The 16803-nt window shown below is 61.0% G+C and overlaps 1 protein-coding gene across 1 annotated transcript; it reads right to left on the bottom strand.

The window, feature by feature from the left end:
- Window positions 1–4873: 4873 nt before the first annotated feature.
- LIN28A (lin-28 homolog A) lies at window positions 4874–15427 on the bottom strand. Its single transcript, XM_069036161.1, has 4 exons — window positions 15397–15427; window positions 14415–14593; window positions 6128–6312; window positions 4874–5087 (listed from the first exon to the last, which is right to left on the bottom strand). Exons 1-4 carry the CDS (start codon window positions 15425–15427, stop codon window positions 4874–4876), a joined length of 609 nt encoding a protein of 202 aa, XP_068892262.1.
- Window positions 15428–16803: the final 1376 nt, after the last annotated feature.

Genomic DNA, 16803 nt, shown 5'->3' with positions numbered 1-16803 from the left:
GATGATGGCGGGGTTGTGGCTGTGAGGGGAGGGGGAGATGCTGGCGGGGTTGTGGCTGTGAGGGGAGGGGGAGATGATGGCGGGGTTGTGGCTGTGAGGGCAGGGGGAGATGATGGCGGGGTTGTGGCTGTGAGGGGAGGGGGGATGATGGCGGGGTTGTGGCTGTGAGGGGAGGGGGAGATGCTGGCGGGGTTGTCTCTGTGAGGGGAGGGGGAGATGATGGCGGGGTTGTCGCTGTGAGGGACGGGCGCTGTGACGGTGAGCGGGGGCGCTGAGGGCGGGCAATGGGCGGGCCCTTGTGAGGCGGGCAGGGGGGCGCTTGAGGGGAGGGGGCGCTTTTGGGGGGCGTTGTGAGGTGGGCAGGGGGTGCTGTGAGGGCTGGAGCCGGGCTGGGAGAGCTGGGGCTGCTCTCCTGAGGAGAAGGCTCCAGGGAGACCTCAGAGCCCTTTCCAGTGCTTAAAGGGGCTCCAGGAGAGCTGGAGAGGGACTTGGGGCAGGCATGGAGGGACAGGACACAGGGAATGGCTTCCCACTGCCAGAGGGCAGGGATAGATGGGATTTTGGAAAGAAATTCTCCCTTTGTGAGGGTGGTGATACCCAGAGCAGCTGTGGCTGCCCCTGGATCCCTGGCAGTGCCCAAGGCCAGGTTGGACACTGGGGTTTGGAGCAGCCTGGGACAGTGGAAGGTGTCCCTGCCCGTGGCAGGGGTGGGATGGGACGGGCTGTAATGCCCCTTCCACCCAAACCGGGCTGTGGTTCTGTGACAGGGCTGGGGCACTTTTGGGGGGCTGCAGGGAGAGGTGGGATGTGGGTCCCAGCACAACCCCCCGGCCCTGGTACCCCCATTTGGGGTCTGGGCTCCTCAACCCCAGGGGAGAAAAATAAAAGTAGCCACACAGAGAACATCACCAGCAGCCATTGCCCATGGTCTTTATTAATTTTTTTTTTCCAGAAAAGAAAAAAAACCCACATTTTACATAGTTGGTACAAAAACAAAAATAAAATGAACAGAGCGGGGAAAACCTGCAGCAACAGCAACTGAGGATCTCGCTGCAGGGACTCCAGCAGGAAATGTCTTTGGGAAGTGTGAGCAACTCGCTCAGGGGTTGCCCTGAGCCCCCCAAACACACACAGCCACCCCACTTACCCCCTCCCTCCCACCCACTTCATAAAACTTCACGGGTTTGACACGAACGCTTTGGTTGCTAGCAGTAAACATGGATTACATTCTTCCGTCTCCTCGTAGATATTTTTGGGACTCAAGGCTTTCGCCCCAGGGCAGACACCCCCTCGTGAGGGACATCTTTGTTTTATTTCTCATACATTCAAACACCCCCGTGTCACAGCAGGACCCTGAGTGTGCCCCATCCTCCCGCGACTGTCCCCTCATGCATAGTGCCCGTGGGCAGGGTGGGCGATGATGCAGCAATTTAGTTAATTATTGTCAAGATAAGGGAAGAACCACAATGGCAAACGCAAGGAGACGCGAATCAATCCCGTCTCCTCCAGTGTGGCTTCCCACCATAGATAAAAATCCCTGTTTTCTTAGATCCCAGCACCCCGGGGGAGACCTGAGCGATTCCCTATTTGCTTTAGCCCAGGATGGGGATGGTTACAGAGCTCCCACCTGGCAGCTCTGTGTGGGAGAGCAGGTTCATCTCCCTGGTCCGTAACCTATTAGATGCTTTGGGTATTTTATTTTTTTTTCCTTTTTTTCTTTTTTTTTTCCTCTTATATTTGTAAACAATAATCAAGGAGAATACTGAGAGAAAGTGGAAAGATTTACAGAGGTATTTACACACACTAGACATCTAGCAGAGAAATCACCAAAACATTAAAGTGGGAGCGGGGAGGAAAGGTCCTACACGATCCTTGAGGACAGAGGCAGGGATGAGGGGGCAGAGGAAGGGATGAGGGAACAGAGGCAGGGATGAGGGGGCAGAGACAGGGATGAGGGGGCAGAGGCAGGGATGAGGGAACAGAGGCAGGGATGAGGGGGCAGAGACAGGGATGAGGGGGCAGAGGAAGGGATGAGGGGGCAGAGGAAGGGATGAGGGAACAGAGGCAGGGATGAGGGGGCAGAGGCAGGGATGAGGGAACAGAGGCAGGGATGAGGGGGCAGAGGCAGGGATGAGGGAACAGACAGGGATGAGGGGGCAGAGGCAGGGATGAGGGGGCAGACACAGGGATGAGGGGGCAGACAGGGATGAGGGGCAGACACAGGGATGAGGGGCAGACACAGGGATGAGGGGGCAGACAGGGATGAGGGGGCAGACAGGGATGAGGGGGCAGAGGCAGGGATGAGGGGGCAGACAGGGATGAGGGGGCAGAGGCAGGGATGAGGGGGCAGACAGGGATGAGGGGGCAGACAGGGATGAGGGGGCAGAGGCAGGGATGAGGGGGCAGCAGTTTCCCTGGCACAGCCGAGGTGCCGGGGGGAGGCCAAGAGCCCCCCCGAAGGCTCTATTGCATTTACCCCGTCAGACTAAAGCTGTTTTCCTGAAGCAGTTTTGTACAGACCCCGTTGCTAGTCAAGAACTGAAAGTCCTTCCCCCCTCTCCCAAGAAGAGACCACCACCTCACCATAAACTACTGGAGCAGGGCGGGGAGCAGCTGGGGGCTGCTCTCCATCCCCCTCAATGCCCACGTGCCGGGGGTTGCCAGGCTCCAGCAGCCTCAGCGAGCCCCCCAGAGTCCCCCATCCCTGGGGATGGAGTCGGTGCTCCCGTCTGATCTGGCCCTGCCCCACATCTAAACCTATTGCTACTAAAAACCAGCAGAAACTGCGCCCACGGCCGGGCGCCAGCATGGCCAGACGCCCTCCCTGGGAAGGCTCCAGCCACCCCCTGGGCTGCAAAGAGGAGTGTTTGTACCCCAAAACCTGGGATCCAGACTTTCCCCCAGCCGTGGTGAGTCAGCATTTGAGGGAAGCTGGGAAGAAGAAAAAGATGGAGCAGTTGCACCTCCCTTGGACTTGGAACCAGGTCCCTCATCCCGGGAGGTGATGGACAGCCAGCCCTGAGCTCAAGGCTGAGGAAGGGCAGGGACTGAGGGTAACCCTGTCTCCCAACACCCCCTGGTCACTGTCTGCTCTTCCTATGTCCCCCTTTAATGGGCCTGGGACCCCCATCCTGACCCCCAGCCACACGGCACCCGCCTGCTGGGAGCCTGTGTGACATCCCAGCCCGTGGGCAGCAGGACTCGGGCACGGGGAGGACTGGAGTGTTCCCATCAGGATGGTGGGGAGGGGACGTGTGAGAGTAAACAGGAGAGAGAAACAGAGGACAGTCCTCAAAAGCCACCAGGCTGGGAGAAAATCAGGAGTTGGGGAGCCAACATGGGCTCTAGCAGCTGTTCCCTGCCCATGGCACTGCCTGGCTTCTCCATCCCCACACACGGATCCACAGACCCAAATGCCTCCATCAGTGCATGGGGAAGGGAAAGAGACCATTAAAATACAGTTAAAAAGAAAACAAATCCCAAACATACCAAAAACACATTTGAAAAGCTCGACAACACGTCAGCCCACCTAGCAAACATCCAGTGAGGTAGATCTACACTTCCAATACAAACTTCATCATTTCTTTGTGCTGTTAGAAAAAACCCTCCTCTCTGTCCAGCACTGGGCTACAGAGGCATTTTATCCCTGAGATTGCTCGAATACCTGAGAATAAGTTGCAGGAATTATGTCCTTTCTCTCCTTTTTTTTTTTTTCTTTTCTTTTCTTAAAGATTAAAATATACAAAAATACAAAACCAGAATATTTATATTAAAAAAAAAAAAAAAAAAAAAAAAGAACAACAACCCCAAAACAAAGACGACAAACAAACCCAAAGATACGTCATTCACGCACGTCCTAGTGCAGCTTTCACTTGGCCTTGGCTTCGGCATGGCCGGGGGGCTCCCCCGGGAGAAGAGGGATCCACCGGGGCCAATAAATAAAGGCAAGACTTGGGAAGGGCTGTGGGGAGGGGAGACAGCAGCCACTGACCCGGGACAGCCTTGTCCCCTGTCCCTGGAGAGGCTCAGCCCCAGAGCCAGCGGGTTCTGCAGCGTGGCATGGGCAGGAGGATCAGAGGTGTTTCCCCAGCTCCACGTTCTGGATGCCAGGAGAAGCCTGAGAGGGGAAGAGCTGGCTGCATGAAACACCTTGTGCTCTCTGGGCTGGCACTTGGGAAGGATTAAGGGAAAAAAAGTGTTTTTCTTGTGACTTGCTCTCCCCCAGGCTGCAGCTCACATCCCACAAATGGGCGGTGTTAGTCCAGCCCTGAGAGATGACCCATTTCCTCCCAGACTGAGCCCAAATCCGGGCTCTGCTGCTGTCAGCAACTGCGGAAAAACTAAATCCTCACACCTTCCTGAAAGTGAGAAGCCATGAGGAGCAGAGGGACCCACGGGACCGGCCCACGGACATCTCCCTGATGCTCCCCAGGCAGCCTTTCCCTCAGCCCCCCTCCCAGGGCAGGCACAGGAGCAGGTCCCCTGCAGCTCATCCAAGCTGTGCCGGAGCCTGGAGCTCCTCCCTGGGATGTTGCCCCTCTGTTCCTCCTCCCCAAGCCATGGCTGCCTGGCTTAACTTAGGAAAAGAATAAAGATTAATCAAATATGTTCAGGTTTTTTAGCGGGAAGAGGTGTGTTGGGTGCTGCCTTCCCCTGGTTTTGGAACAAGCCATCCTGATAATAACAGGGCTTTTCCCAGCCTGGGACTGGGGGGAAAGGTCTGTGCAGGGACACCGGGTCCCCGCTGCCAGCACTGCCACCTGCCCTCCCCAGTCCTTCCCCTGCCCTCCCTCCTCCGAGCCCCACGGCTGCCCCTTGCCTTGCCAAAGCCTTCTCACCCCGGTGGAAGCCCCCCTCTCCCTGCCACCCACCATCATTCCCGGGTTTCGGGGAGGAGGGCCGAGCTGTGCATGTCCTCCTCCTCTCGGAAGTAGGCGGGCTTTCCCTGAGAGCTGGGGGACTGCTGTGCTTTCGCTGGGCAGTTGGCGACCATGTGGCTGATGCTCTGGCAGAAGTGGCACTTCTTGGGCTGCGGCGGGAGCTTGCACTCCTTGGCGTGGTGGTCCAGCCCGCCGCAGTTGTAGCACCTGTGTGAGGGGAGGAGAAATGAAATGAGGTGGGAGGATGCTGTGACCATGCCTGGGAGCTATCTGGCTTCATAGACAGAGCTGGACTCAGCTTTTGGGGTGGGTGGTGGCCCCGGGGTTGGTCCCTGCAGAGCCCCAGCTCCAGCACGGCCAGGTGGGGCTCAGTGGTGCTGCTGGTACCCAGGAGATGGCAGCAAACCCCTGCACTGAAGCCGCACACTGGGGACAAAATCGGGATCTTGGGGGTTCCTGCTCCTCTGGCTCCATCAGTGCCCTGGCTCCTGTGTCTCCAGACCCCGCTCCCGGGGTTACACTGCCACAGGAAAGGGGAAAGGAACAACTCATATCCCCAGCTGTCATCATGTGGGGACAGCCCCCAGCGTGGCTTCTCACAGGGCTGTGCCTTCCAGCACCCGTCCCATGGGTGCCACCTTCACACGGCAGCAGTGCGGGCAGAGGGAGCTGCCTCGTGTCCGTTTTAAATCCTGCACCCATGTAGGACGGCCACAACCTTTTTCTCTTTCCTCTTCCTTCACAATTCCTTTCTGATTAATCTAAAAACCTGTTTATGAGAACAGCTGAGTGGGGTGGACAGTATCCACTGGGAAAACTGGGATGAGGCATCCCCAGGCAGACAGGATGGAGAGGATGGGAGAGGAGAGGGGACATGAAGGGCTGGCCAGAAACTTGCCCTGGGCTCCCATCTCACCGTGGGAGACGCTGTCAGGACGTCCGGCTATTTCCTTCCCACAAGGAAGGGTTTCTCTTGGAGAAAATTACCCCAGCCCAGCACGGCTCCCCGAGCGAGGGGAGCGGCCGCCCGGGGTGTCCCTGACCTCTGCCCCTTCCCTGCTGCTTCCCTGCCCTTTCCCCACTGAGCTGCATCTGCCACTCATTAACCGCCGCAGGAAGCTGCTTTCCCAGAGGAAGGGTCACTGCCCATCCCACCGGACCCGTGCCCATCCCCGGGGTGCCCGGGCAGCCCCTGGTGCCCACAGGGCTCAGCCCCTGCCCCGGAGCAGCCCTGGCTCAGCCCTTACCGGTCTCCTTTCGATCTGCGCTTCTGGAGGCTCTTCCCTTTGGGCCTCCTCTCGCTGCCGATGCAGAAGACGCCCCCGGGGCCGGTCACCCGGATGGACTCCAAACCTTTGGATGATTTCTTGAAGGTGAACTCGACAGCTTCGCCCTCCTTCAGGCTGCGGAAACCCTCCATGTGGAGCTTGCTCTGGGGGGGGCACAGGGAGAGGACGGGGGTCAGCAGAGCTGGGATGTTCTCCAGGCACCCCACAAACCCCTCCCATGGCACAAGAGCTGCCAATGTCCCCTCTGCCTGTCCCTTTTTTTTGCTTTTTTTTTAAATACAAAAGGATCTCGAGGCTTTGCACACTCACATGAACCCAGCTCGTGGCAGGACCTGCAGAAGGCCAGGAGGCTGGAAGCCGGCCCCCCCACTGCAGCTCACCTCAGTTCAAGCCCTTTAACTGCCTGCAGTAATTAATTAAGCAGCCATTTGGCACAGGATTATCACTGCTGGGAGCTTCTCCCATTCCTTCCAGGAACACTGCATCAGTTATCACCACACGATCAAACTAGGGGAGCCAAGAAAAATCCAGGCTGGGGAGTGGGGTTGTGAGATGACAGGAAAACCCACTCCACTTTCAGGGGCTCTGTCCGTTTTAGCAGAACAAACCCCTGGACAGCAGAGCTGGGTGATGCAGCGGGCAGTCCTTAGCCCCCTGTGCCGTGAGCATCCCTGCCTGCTCTGCCCGAGGGCGGCTGCATCCCGGGCAGCAGTTCCAGCTCGGCTTTGCCGCAGCTCGGCTAGCGGAGCCAAAACGAGCACGAGCAATGAGTTCAGGGGAATTTGCTGGCAGAGGGAGGAGCAGCTCCAGCCGGCTGGGGATTCCCAACGCCTGCGCGGCTGCAGCAGGACCCTGCATTTATGAATGGAGCATCTCCCCCATTCATGGCCCGGAGAGTTCCCATCACGTGGGCCGTGTTCTCCCATTCTTCCCGCACCGAGCCTCCGTGTGAACGCTGTACAGGACAGGCAGCCATGGTCTGCTCCCATCTTCACCCCAAACCTCACCAGGACCTGCGAGGAAACACCCCGTGTAAAAGCAGAGAGGGAAAAAATGGAGTTGTTGGGTTATAGGAGTGAATTTTTCCTGGCAGGGTCTTGCAGGGCATCCATGTGTCCGTGGGCACATGAGAGAAGTGGCAACACAGCAGAGCTCAAGGAACAACCCTTGAGACCCTTTTTCTGCTGCTTTTTCCCCTCCCTTTCTGTGTCTGGGGGTCCAGCTCAGGGTGGGACAGACCCCATGTGCTGGGCCAAGTCACCCCCATGCACTGGATCCCCTTCCCTGCTGGATGGGATCCAGAGTGGGCCACATGGGATCCTTATTTCCTCTCTGACCTGCTCCTGCTGCCTAAAGGGAGAGCCAGACCCTTAGCTCTGAGGTCCCAAATGACAACACGGACGTGACAGAGTCTCACAGCCACCTCTGCCCACCCAGGGCAGTCCCAGCACCACCTGCCCCTGGCAAACCCCCACCGTGACCCAACACTGCTCCCCAACACCGACCCAGCTCGCCCCGTGCTGAGCATCCCCCACGCAGGAGCTCTGTGCCCAAAGCACCAGCACATCCCAGAGGTGCCTCAACACCTCGGCTCAGCCACCCACCCTGCCCCATCCCCAGTCTGTGGGGTGATTTGGGCAACGGGAGCTACCACGGATGGGGAATTTACCCCACTCCCACAGCAGCCACAGGGTTTAGGGGGTAAGGAGGGGCTGAGCATCACTCTCTGGCACAGGGGACGAGGCCAACCACCTCCCGTGGCTCCTCTCAGGACGTTTACAGCCCCAGCTGGCCCAGCTGTGTTTACACTGAGGGGATGAAAACTCCCAGGCACTCAGCCTGGAGCTTCGGGATGAAGCTGAGCCGTGCCAGGGGGGACCCCAACGCACGGGCTGGGCCCCCCCAGCCCAGCCACACCTTGGGCACCCCCACCCGACTGCCAGAGTCCAGCTCTGACCACCGTCACCCCCACTTCGAGGAAGAGGAGGGATGGGGCAGAAGCTGCCACAACATGACGGGGAAGCGATTTGTTTTCCAGGAGCGGGTGAGGATGACAAGCACCCCCCCAGCCCCCTCCGCCAAAAGGCCAAAGGAAACGCCCTCTCCCCAGGGAAGGGGGGGGGACAGAGGCTGGGGCGCCCCAGCTCTCCCCCCCCCCCCACCGCAGCCTTTTGATGTGAGCTGCAGAGTGGCTGGTGGTCCCTGCGCATCCCCCTGCCCCCTTCCCAAAACACACACATTGCTGGCATTCCTCTGTTATCAGATAGGTAATCAAACTGCAGCCCATTGAATTAGCTGCATACCTCCTGCATCTGAAAGGAAGGGGCCCAGAGCCCCTGTCCCACACCACACACAAAGCCAGAGCCTTCCCAGGCCTCCGCACACCCACACCCCCCCCCCCAAAAATAAAGAGAGGAAGGGGGGGATTGGAGCGAGCCGGGGATGCTGGGGATGAGGGGGAGCGCAGGGGAGGGCCAGAGCCGGGAGCCACCGGCCAGCGAGAACAAAGGGCCGGCGGCGGCCTCGCTCCCGCTGCCCAAATTCCAGGAGTTCCAGGCCCCGGCGGGGGGAGGAAGGGTGGCCGGCATGGCCGCGGGCCCTCTGACCCCCTCCAGCCCCTCCACACATCAGCCCTGTGCCCAGCTCGCCCGCTGCGGGAGAACTGGGGCTCGCCCGCTGGGTGCTGGGGTTTGGGCTCTGGGTCCCTTGGGGGAGCCGAGGGGTCAGTCTTGGGGGAGATGGTTTTGGGATGGGGGGTGTGGGGTGGCCCTGGCTCGGGGTCACAAAGCACCGCCATCCCAAAAGAAGCGTAGCCTAACGCGAGGATTTCCTTGTGCCCAGAGTGAACCGGCGGGACAGGGGACGGAGCAGAGCTTCCCCCAGCGGGCCCCCCGGGCATCACGGCGGGCACCTCTCCGCTTCTCCGCCCTCCCTTCCCCTCCCATCCCGCATCCCCGGTTATTTACGGCAGACAAAGACGCAGCACGTGAGCGCTGCCCACCCCCCCGGCACTGGGTGTCCCCCCGGCACACGGGTGCCTTCATCTCTCCTCTTCCTCACACCCAGCAAATCCCTCATCACAGATCCCACATTTGGACCCGTTTCCCGTCCCGAAGGGATGGCACCGTGGGGCGCCCCAAACCCCACCGCTGCCCCCCAAACTGCCGGGCTCCGGCTCGCCCCCGCCCCGCCGGGCTCCGGAGGGGCTCGGCCGGCCCCGGGGTCACCATTGTCCCCGCGGCCTCCCCAGCGCGACACAAGGGGACGTTTATTCCCAGCCAGCTCCGGCCACTCAATCAAACCATCTTTGTGTCCAGCGGGGCCTGGGGCGGAGCGGCCGCTGCACCTCGGCTCTCCAGCGCCCTTTAAACTGAAATCCTTGGAAAACAAGCCGGGCTGGGGTGCTGGGATAAGGGCGGCTGCAGGAGCACCGGTGGCAGTGCCAAGCTGTGCCAGGGGTACGTCTGAGCCCTGCCTCAGCCCCGGGGGGTTGGTGCAGAGATAAGGAGGGCGATGCCTGTGGAGCCCTCGGGGAGAGCACAGGGGATTTAACAAAACATTACCAAGGCTTTCCACTGGCTCCCTCACCGTCATCTGGGGCAATATCCCTAAGGACCTCTCCCGATTTCAACTAAAATCAAAATAAAGATATTTTCCTGCCAAAGTGATGTTTGCTCTTAGTTTTCCACCACGAGTCAGTAAAATTAAACTCTATATACCAATTCCGAGGGGAAAAAAAAAAGGCATCTACCCCACTTTAATCCATCAGTTTCCTGTCCTAAATCCTTTTAGCTCCTTTGGTTGTATTTTTCCCCACCAAAACCCTCCTGCACTTCCCAGGGGCAGCTAATTGGGATCAGTGGCTGCGTATTAATTTTGTGCCCCCGTCTTAAAGCAGGAACACGGCCGGGAGCAGCCGCGCGTCTTCCGACGGTGATTTCAGCTCCATTCCGCTTATTCTTAGGAGTAAGGGAATAAGGGAAAAGGAGACGTCGGAGCTGGAACTGGGGGCGGCAGGGACAGGGGCTCGCCAAGGCAGTGGCTCCATCCCGGCCCTCCCCTGCTCCTTCCCCACTCCATCCCGGGAGCAATCCCATTCATTTGGGCCATATTATCTAGGAGACCATTCCAGGGTGTTTTCTCTCCCTGGGGCAGGGAGGGGGAGCTGGGGGAAGGGATGTGCCTGCGGCCATCAGTTAATCTTTAGACAGAGACAGGAGGCTTTTTTTGTGTGTGTGAGCGTCTTGAGGGAGTTTCAGGGGTGGAATAAAGCCACTCTCTTTCACTATTTCCCATCAGGACGCGGCGCACAAGCGGCGCAATACAATTTCATTCCAGCGGTTATTTAAAAAACCCCACAAGACAAACAAAACCGAAGAAATTGCTGCTACCCCTCTCCCCCCTAAAAAATCAGAGATTCCAACGAGCATTTCTACCCCAGGGGATCCCTGTGGGAGTTCCCTGCTCGTTGCAGGGAGGTTGGACAAAATGACCTTTTAAAGGTCCCTTCCAACCCGAACTGATCTGTGATTCCGTGATCTCTTCCCCAGGGATGTGCAGCTCTGGTGCTCCCCGTCCCGCAGCCGCCCACGCCGGGGCCCCGGGGTGCCCACGCGGCGCTGGGGGTGGCCCTGGTCCTGCACAGCAAACACGGGAGCGCTGCACATGGGGAAGCAGGAAAAGCGAGGTATTACCCGTGTCCCTCCAGGAGCATCACGGGTCCAACCCACTGACCCAAACAGCTGCTCCGAGCCGGTTCCCCCCTCCCCTCGCTGCCCCCCAGCTCTGCACAACCCAAACCCCCTGCTCGGACCCTGCCCCACACCCCAGCACAGGGCGAAGGCAGCAGGGAAAGGCTGGATCCAGCTCCCTGACAGAGAAACTCCCTTGTGCCTCTCTCTCCTGCGCACTCAGGGATGGAGCTGGCTCCAAACACGATTTTTTTAAAGCACCTCACGTCACGCTCACGTGGACGATTATTTTTATTATCCTGGCCGCATGCACGGGGTGGCACAGGTGGGTGACAGCCCAGGTCGGCTCAGCCAAAGCCCGTATCCAAACGGCCACTTCCATCCCGTTCATCCCATCCCCTGCCCGCCCGAGCGGGGATGGAGCTGCTCCGCCAGCCCCGACCCCCACGAGGCTCCCGGGGACGGCCGCACCCAGGGCATCACAGGGGACAGAAGCCCCTCCCGTGCTGGGATGTGCCCAACAAGTCCCACACTGCCCTGGGCACTCGGGAAGGCGGGAGTGCCACATCGCAGCCCCAGCAGGTCTAACCACGGGCACGGCTTTAAGTCCCTGCAAGGACACGCCAGGACCAAGTCGCCAAAGCACCAGTGACCAACCACTGAGGCCACAGCAACCACAGGGTACCCGCGGAGCCCAGCAGAATTTCTTGCTAAAATCATGCGAAGGAAGAAAAAAACAACTGCATTTATCGGGGATTTAGACCTTCCTGGCTTGGAGAAACGCTTGGAAAGGCAGAGCCAAGCTGTGGAGAGCAAGGATTTCCAGGCACTGGACATCCTCTTCCCCTCTGTTCTCAGCCAGGCCCCAACCCCAAATCCCAGCCCCTGCTGGTCTACGCTGTTCCTCCAGCTCCAACCAGTGGCACCGAGCCTTGATTTTCTCCTTTCCCTCTTTCCATGTTGCCTTCCCAGGCAGCTCCACACTCCTGTAAGTGATGCTCAGAGCCCGGGAGCCACATCCCAAGGGACCACTGCAGCTTTGGGGTCTTCACCATCACCAGCCCAATTTCTGCCACCTCAGGATCCCTGGTTCCTCAGGGGTGCTGCTCAGCCCTTCACCTCCCCGGGACGATCTGCTCTGCTCCTCTCCGCTTCATCCCTCCTGTCTCCTCATAGCCCCCAAATGAATCCATCTCCAGTGTCCAGGGGAGGCATTTGAACCCAAATGCCTCATTTTTAGCTCACAATGCGAGGGAAAGGCAGCCCCAAGGAGCCCTGTTAGTCTCCTGTCCTGCCGAGATTTTAATCTCTTTGTGATCAGATAAAGGCAGAGGGAGATGGAGACGCGCTCCCTGCAGAGAGGGGCCATTCAGACCTGGTTCCTGTAATAAAGTGATTTAATAGATCTAAAGAGGCCAATTCCCTTCTTTCTCCCACAATTACTTCCTGTGGGTCATCATTCACATATGTAAATGAAGAGGGGAAGGAGCGGGTTTTGAGGGGCTCTGGAGTGTTAAGCCCCAAAGGCTGGTTTGGGGCGCTGGGTGCTGGGCAGGGCACCCCGAGCCCTGAGCTTTGCCCCCACGGCTTTGGTGGCTTTTGCCCTCGCAGCCCTGACTCCCTCCCCGGGGAGCGGAGCCGACACGGGCTCTTGGGAAGCAGCCGGATGCCGGGAGGGGACAGCAGCGGGACAAGGACCCGATTCCCTGCAAGCCACCCAAAAGCAGCGAGGCCGCGGTGGGAGCTTGAGTTGGTCCCTCTCCAAGGAGAGGCCACTGCCGGGATGCTCCGCAGCGGGAGAGACACCGGGAGCACGTCCGGCTGTTTCTGCAGGAGAGCAGAGACTTTGTGCCACCAGCGAGCGGAGCAGGAGGCAAAAGCCGACCCGGAGGAGAAGGATTCTCCATCAGCCCAAAGATTCTGGTGGTGCAAAGCCCTTTGCTGCAGCAGGGGAACCCCCCACACCCCCTCTGCTACCCAAAATAAGCCACTTTTCTCCAGAGTTCCCTGTATTTCCCAAATGCCACCATCCCTGGGAACCCACGGGATCCCACGGCTCCCCCGGCCTTAGGAACTGGGGGGCACTGGGACGCTGTGGGTCTCTCCGAGCAGTGGGATGCTCCCGACAGAGACAGTCCAGCTAATTCTCTTTTCCTGCAGGAATGTAAGAGCAATCAGGAAACCAGACCGTCTGGGGGCAATAAACCCCCAGGAGAAGGGCGGGAGGTTCTCCCCAGGAGCGCTGGGTCCCGCTGTGCTACATTGAGATGCAAAGGCCCATTTGCTCTCTGGAGAGCACCAGGATCTGTTTTCCCCGGCTGATTTGGAGCCCTTGACTCCAAAACCGGCTGTGTCCTGGCCTCGGATAGCAGCTCCTACCAAGGCACTTTGCCCACGCCACAGCCAAGGGAGAAGGGATGTGCATCTCCCCTGGCCATCATTTGCTTGCCGGGTTGCCAGACCTGCCTGGAGCATCCACTCGTGGGCAGGGAGTGAGCGACCCCCGGGAGCCACCGCTCCAGGAGCTCCTCACACCCCAGGGGCTCAGTCCTGCACCCCCAGCCCACAGGATGGACCCAGTTTGGGGGGATTCGGGCCAACGAAGAGCAGCAGCCACTGAAGGCAGCTGGTCCCGGACTCCCCAGAGCCAGCACCACGATGCTGCTCTCAATCGTGCACGCAAAATCCCGCAGTGTTTGCTCTGAAAACACCCGTGCTCCCTTGGCTCTTGGTCACTCTGCTCCCCACCCCCACGGCAGCCGCTGTCCCGAGGTGAGGGACACCACACAGCCCCCTGCCCACGCGAGCCGGCGCTGAGCCCCACATCCCCTCCCAGCGCTGGCCCCGCTTCGGGCACCATCTCCAAACCCCTTCCCCAGCCCCCCGGGGGGGTCTCCCGGCAGATCCTCCCCCGAGATCCGGGGCGTTCAAGCAACTTCAGCCCCTAATCCATGGCTTCCCTCTGTGCAGGGTCCCCGACACGCGTGGAGCTTCCCCGCTCAGCAAGGTCAAATCCGGACACGGGACTGTCACTACCACACAGGATCCGTAGGGACACAAATCCGACGCCTTTGTGCCACCCGCGACTGGGACAATCGCAGAGATGCCCAGTCCCGGGATGAGCTCCAACGGGAGAACTCCCAGTCCCGCATCCCTGCCAGGCTCGGGGCTCCCGGGAGCGGCTCCCGGGGTAAAGCCGCCCCTTCCCCGCGTCCCTCCGCGCGGTCAGCGGCGTCCCCGCTGCGGCGCATCCCGCCCGGCCCCGCGGGCACCTGCTCCCCTGGACCGGCCCCGAGGGGCTCCTCAGGGAACAACGACGGGAAAATGAAATCGCTCGGGATCAGCTTACAGGGCCGGTCCCCGGAGAGGAGCCCCGGCTGCGGCGGTGCCCGCCCTTCCACCCGCCCCGGAACCCCGGCCGGACGCCGGGCTGGGCCGGGGGAAGCCACGGCCGCGCGTGGAGGCGGCGGAGGGGTCCCCATCCCGCCCCGCATCCTCCGGAGGGTGCACCCCCGTCCCCTCCCCGGGACCCCACGCGGGGTCCGGCCCCGTACCTGGTGCACGAAGACATCGACGGGGGAGTCCAGGGTCGCGCCGCCCTTGGCGGTCATGGAGAGGAAGCCGAAGCCCATGCGGACATTGAACCACTTACAGATGCCGGAGCCGTGCAGGGGCTGGGACTCGTTCTCGGCCTTGGGCGAGTCTCCGGCCGGCTCCTCGCCCGGCTTCGCACCTGGCGAGAGACCCACGGAGCCGCTGAGCCGCAGGGCTGGGGGAGCCGCGGGTCCCCCCCGGCCCAGCCGCCCCGCACCCAGCCAGGCAGCCCGCAGCAGGAACTGCAAATCCTGCTGGGGTGCCCAGGCTGGAAAATGCCAAAAAAATCCCCAACCCCCCCAAAAAACCGACAGAGAGGTGAGCTCTGCCTCCACGTGTGCATGGGGATCACCCCAGGAAACGAAGGGGGCTCCTGCCAGCACGACCCGTGGAGTGGGAGCCCTAAATCCGTTTCTCCGTCAAAAACGTTAAAAACGAAAAAAAATTTTAAAAATCCCAGACACACACACAAAAAGACCAAACAAGCAACAACAACAAAAAATAGCCAAATTATTTTTCTAAAATCAAAATATTAAAACAAAAATAATAATAAAAAAGGGGTGGGAAAACGCCCCCAAAATACCAACCCGAAACCCCCCTGCCCCCAGCAAGCCATGCTGGAGAAACTCCCCTGCCGTCAGTATCCCCCCTTGCACCGTCCCCCCCCGCTCCCAAACACCCCCAGCAGCCGCCACCGGCCCCAAACTTCTGGGGTCATCCTGGGGCTGGAGGGGGGATGAAAAAAAAATGATAAATCCCCCCCTGCGAGCCCCCCAGCGCTGCGCGGGGCAGAGGGGCCCGCCGGGCCCGGCCGCGCTGCCGGGGCGCAGCGGGACTGGGTGGGCCGGGGTCGGGGGGGTCCCTGCGCCCCCCAGCCGGGCTCTGCCGTCGTTATTAATAATCGCGGAGCCGAGGCGGGCTGCGACAATAATATAACTTAACCTGCAAACTGCTGGTTGGAAACAGACCCCATCCCGACACTCGCTTGCAAATTCCGAGTTGTGGCTGTTACCGCCTCCTCCCTCCTCCTCCTCGGCCAGCTTTGAGGGTATCAGGCCAGCCAAAAAAAAGGAAAAAAAAAAAAAAAAAAAAGGAGGAAAAAAAAAAAAACCAACAAAAAACCCAGCTTAGACCCCGCCGGGAGAGAGCCGGGAGAGGTTTGACTCCATCTTCACTCCAACAATAGGGGTGGGAGGGAGCGGGAGGGTTTTTTCAAAGGCTCCCAAATTCTCGCAGACAATAGCAGCCCCCGCCCCCCCCCCAGGACCCACCCGCGGGGCCGGGGGGCGCCGGGCCCTGCTCCGCCATCCCGTCCCCACGTGATCCTAATTAACCCCCCCGGTAATAGCGACACATTCCGGGAGGGATTTGCAGAGGGGGGGCTGTAGGGCACTTAGGGGCGAGGCCACCTGTCAAGGGAAGAGGTGACACCCGGGGAGGGGGGGCTGGAGGTGGGACCCCCGAACATCGGGGGGAGTTTCCACGTCGTTTCTCCGCGCCCCCTCCCCACGAGTGGAGCCACCTGCGAGCCGCGACCCGGTGGGACGGGGGAACCGGCACCGGCCGGGCTGCGGCACCGAAGAGGGGGCGGCTTTCCGGGGCACCGGGGTCTTCCTGCGCCCCCAGCCCCATCCCGTGTCCCGCGAGTGGGGCGCGCACCCCGGGACGGTGCGACCCCCGGGATGCGCAACTCCCGTGGCCGCGCTTCCCCCCGTCCCGGCGGCACCGGCGGCGGGGAGCGGTGCCGGGGCGGTGTCGGGGGCCCGTCGCCCCCCGGGCCGGGCGGGGACAAAGGGCGAGTGACCAGCGGCTCCATTTCCGGCGGCGGACAATGCCCCGGCCGCGGGGGCACAGCGCCGCCCGCCGCCCCTCCCGGGCTGTGCCCGGGGGTCCCCCCGCGCCGCCCCCGAACCGGGGCGAGCCGGCGGTGCCCCCGAACCGGGGCGAGCCGGCGGTGCCCCCGCCGAGGGAGAGCCGGGGCTGGGGGATGGAGCCTGCGCCCGCCGCGGCCGCCCCACGCGGGGCGAGTCCCGCGTGGTGGCACCGAGCGGAGCCTCGGGAGGGCACTGCGCGGTCACCGGGCACGGCGGGGACCGCGGTGTCGCCCGCGGGGGGACCCCCGGGCCGGGCCGGTGCCGGCGGTGAAATCCCGCGTGGGGAATCCCCGCGCGAGGGCTCCGCCGCCCCGGGGCCGCTGCCGCTGGCCGTGGTGCTGAACCCGCGGCCCTGTCCAGGGTCCTGGCGGGGGCCCTTCCTCCTCCTCCTCCTGCTCTTCCTCCTTCTCCCTCTGCCCCACACCCGGGGGCTCCTCGTTGCCCCTTCCCCACAGAGCCGAGCAGCCCCGCTGGA

This window comes from Aphelocoma coerulescens, chromosome 23 (genome assembly GCF_041296385.1).
Source record: "Aphelocoma coerulescens isolate FSJ_1873_10779 chromosome 23, UR_Acoe_1.0, whole genome shotgun sequence".
Classification (NCBI taxonomy): domain Eukaryota; kingdom Metazoa; phylum Chordata; class Aves; order Passeriformes; family Corvidae; genus Aphelocoma; species Aphelocoma coerulescens.
The sequence above is the reverse complement of the archived record's forward strand: the minus strand, read 5'-3'. Positions and strand labels throughout refer to the sequence as shown.

Bases quoted from the DNA above. Each gene is read 5' to 3' on its own strand.
- LIN28A (XM_069036161.1), bottom strand. From the start codon at position 15,427: ATGGGGTCTGTTTCCAACCAGCAGTTTGCAG. The intron at 14,594-15,396 runs GTTAAGTTATAT...GTCTCTCGCCAG, and splicing joins TTCCAACCAGCAGTTTGCAG to GTGCGAAGCCGGGCGAGGAG. The intron at 6,313-14,414 runs GTACGGGGCCGG...TGCCCCCCCCAG, and splicing joins TCGATGTCTTCGTGCACCAG to AGCAAGCTCCACATGGAGGG.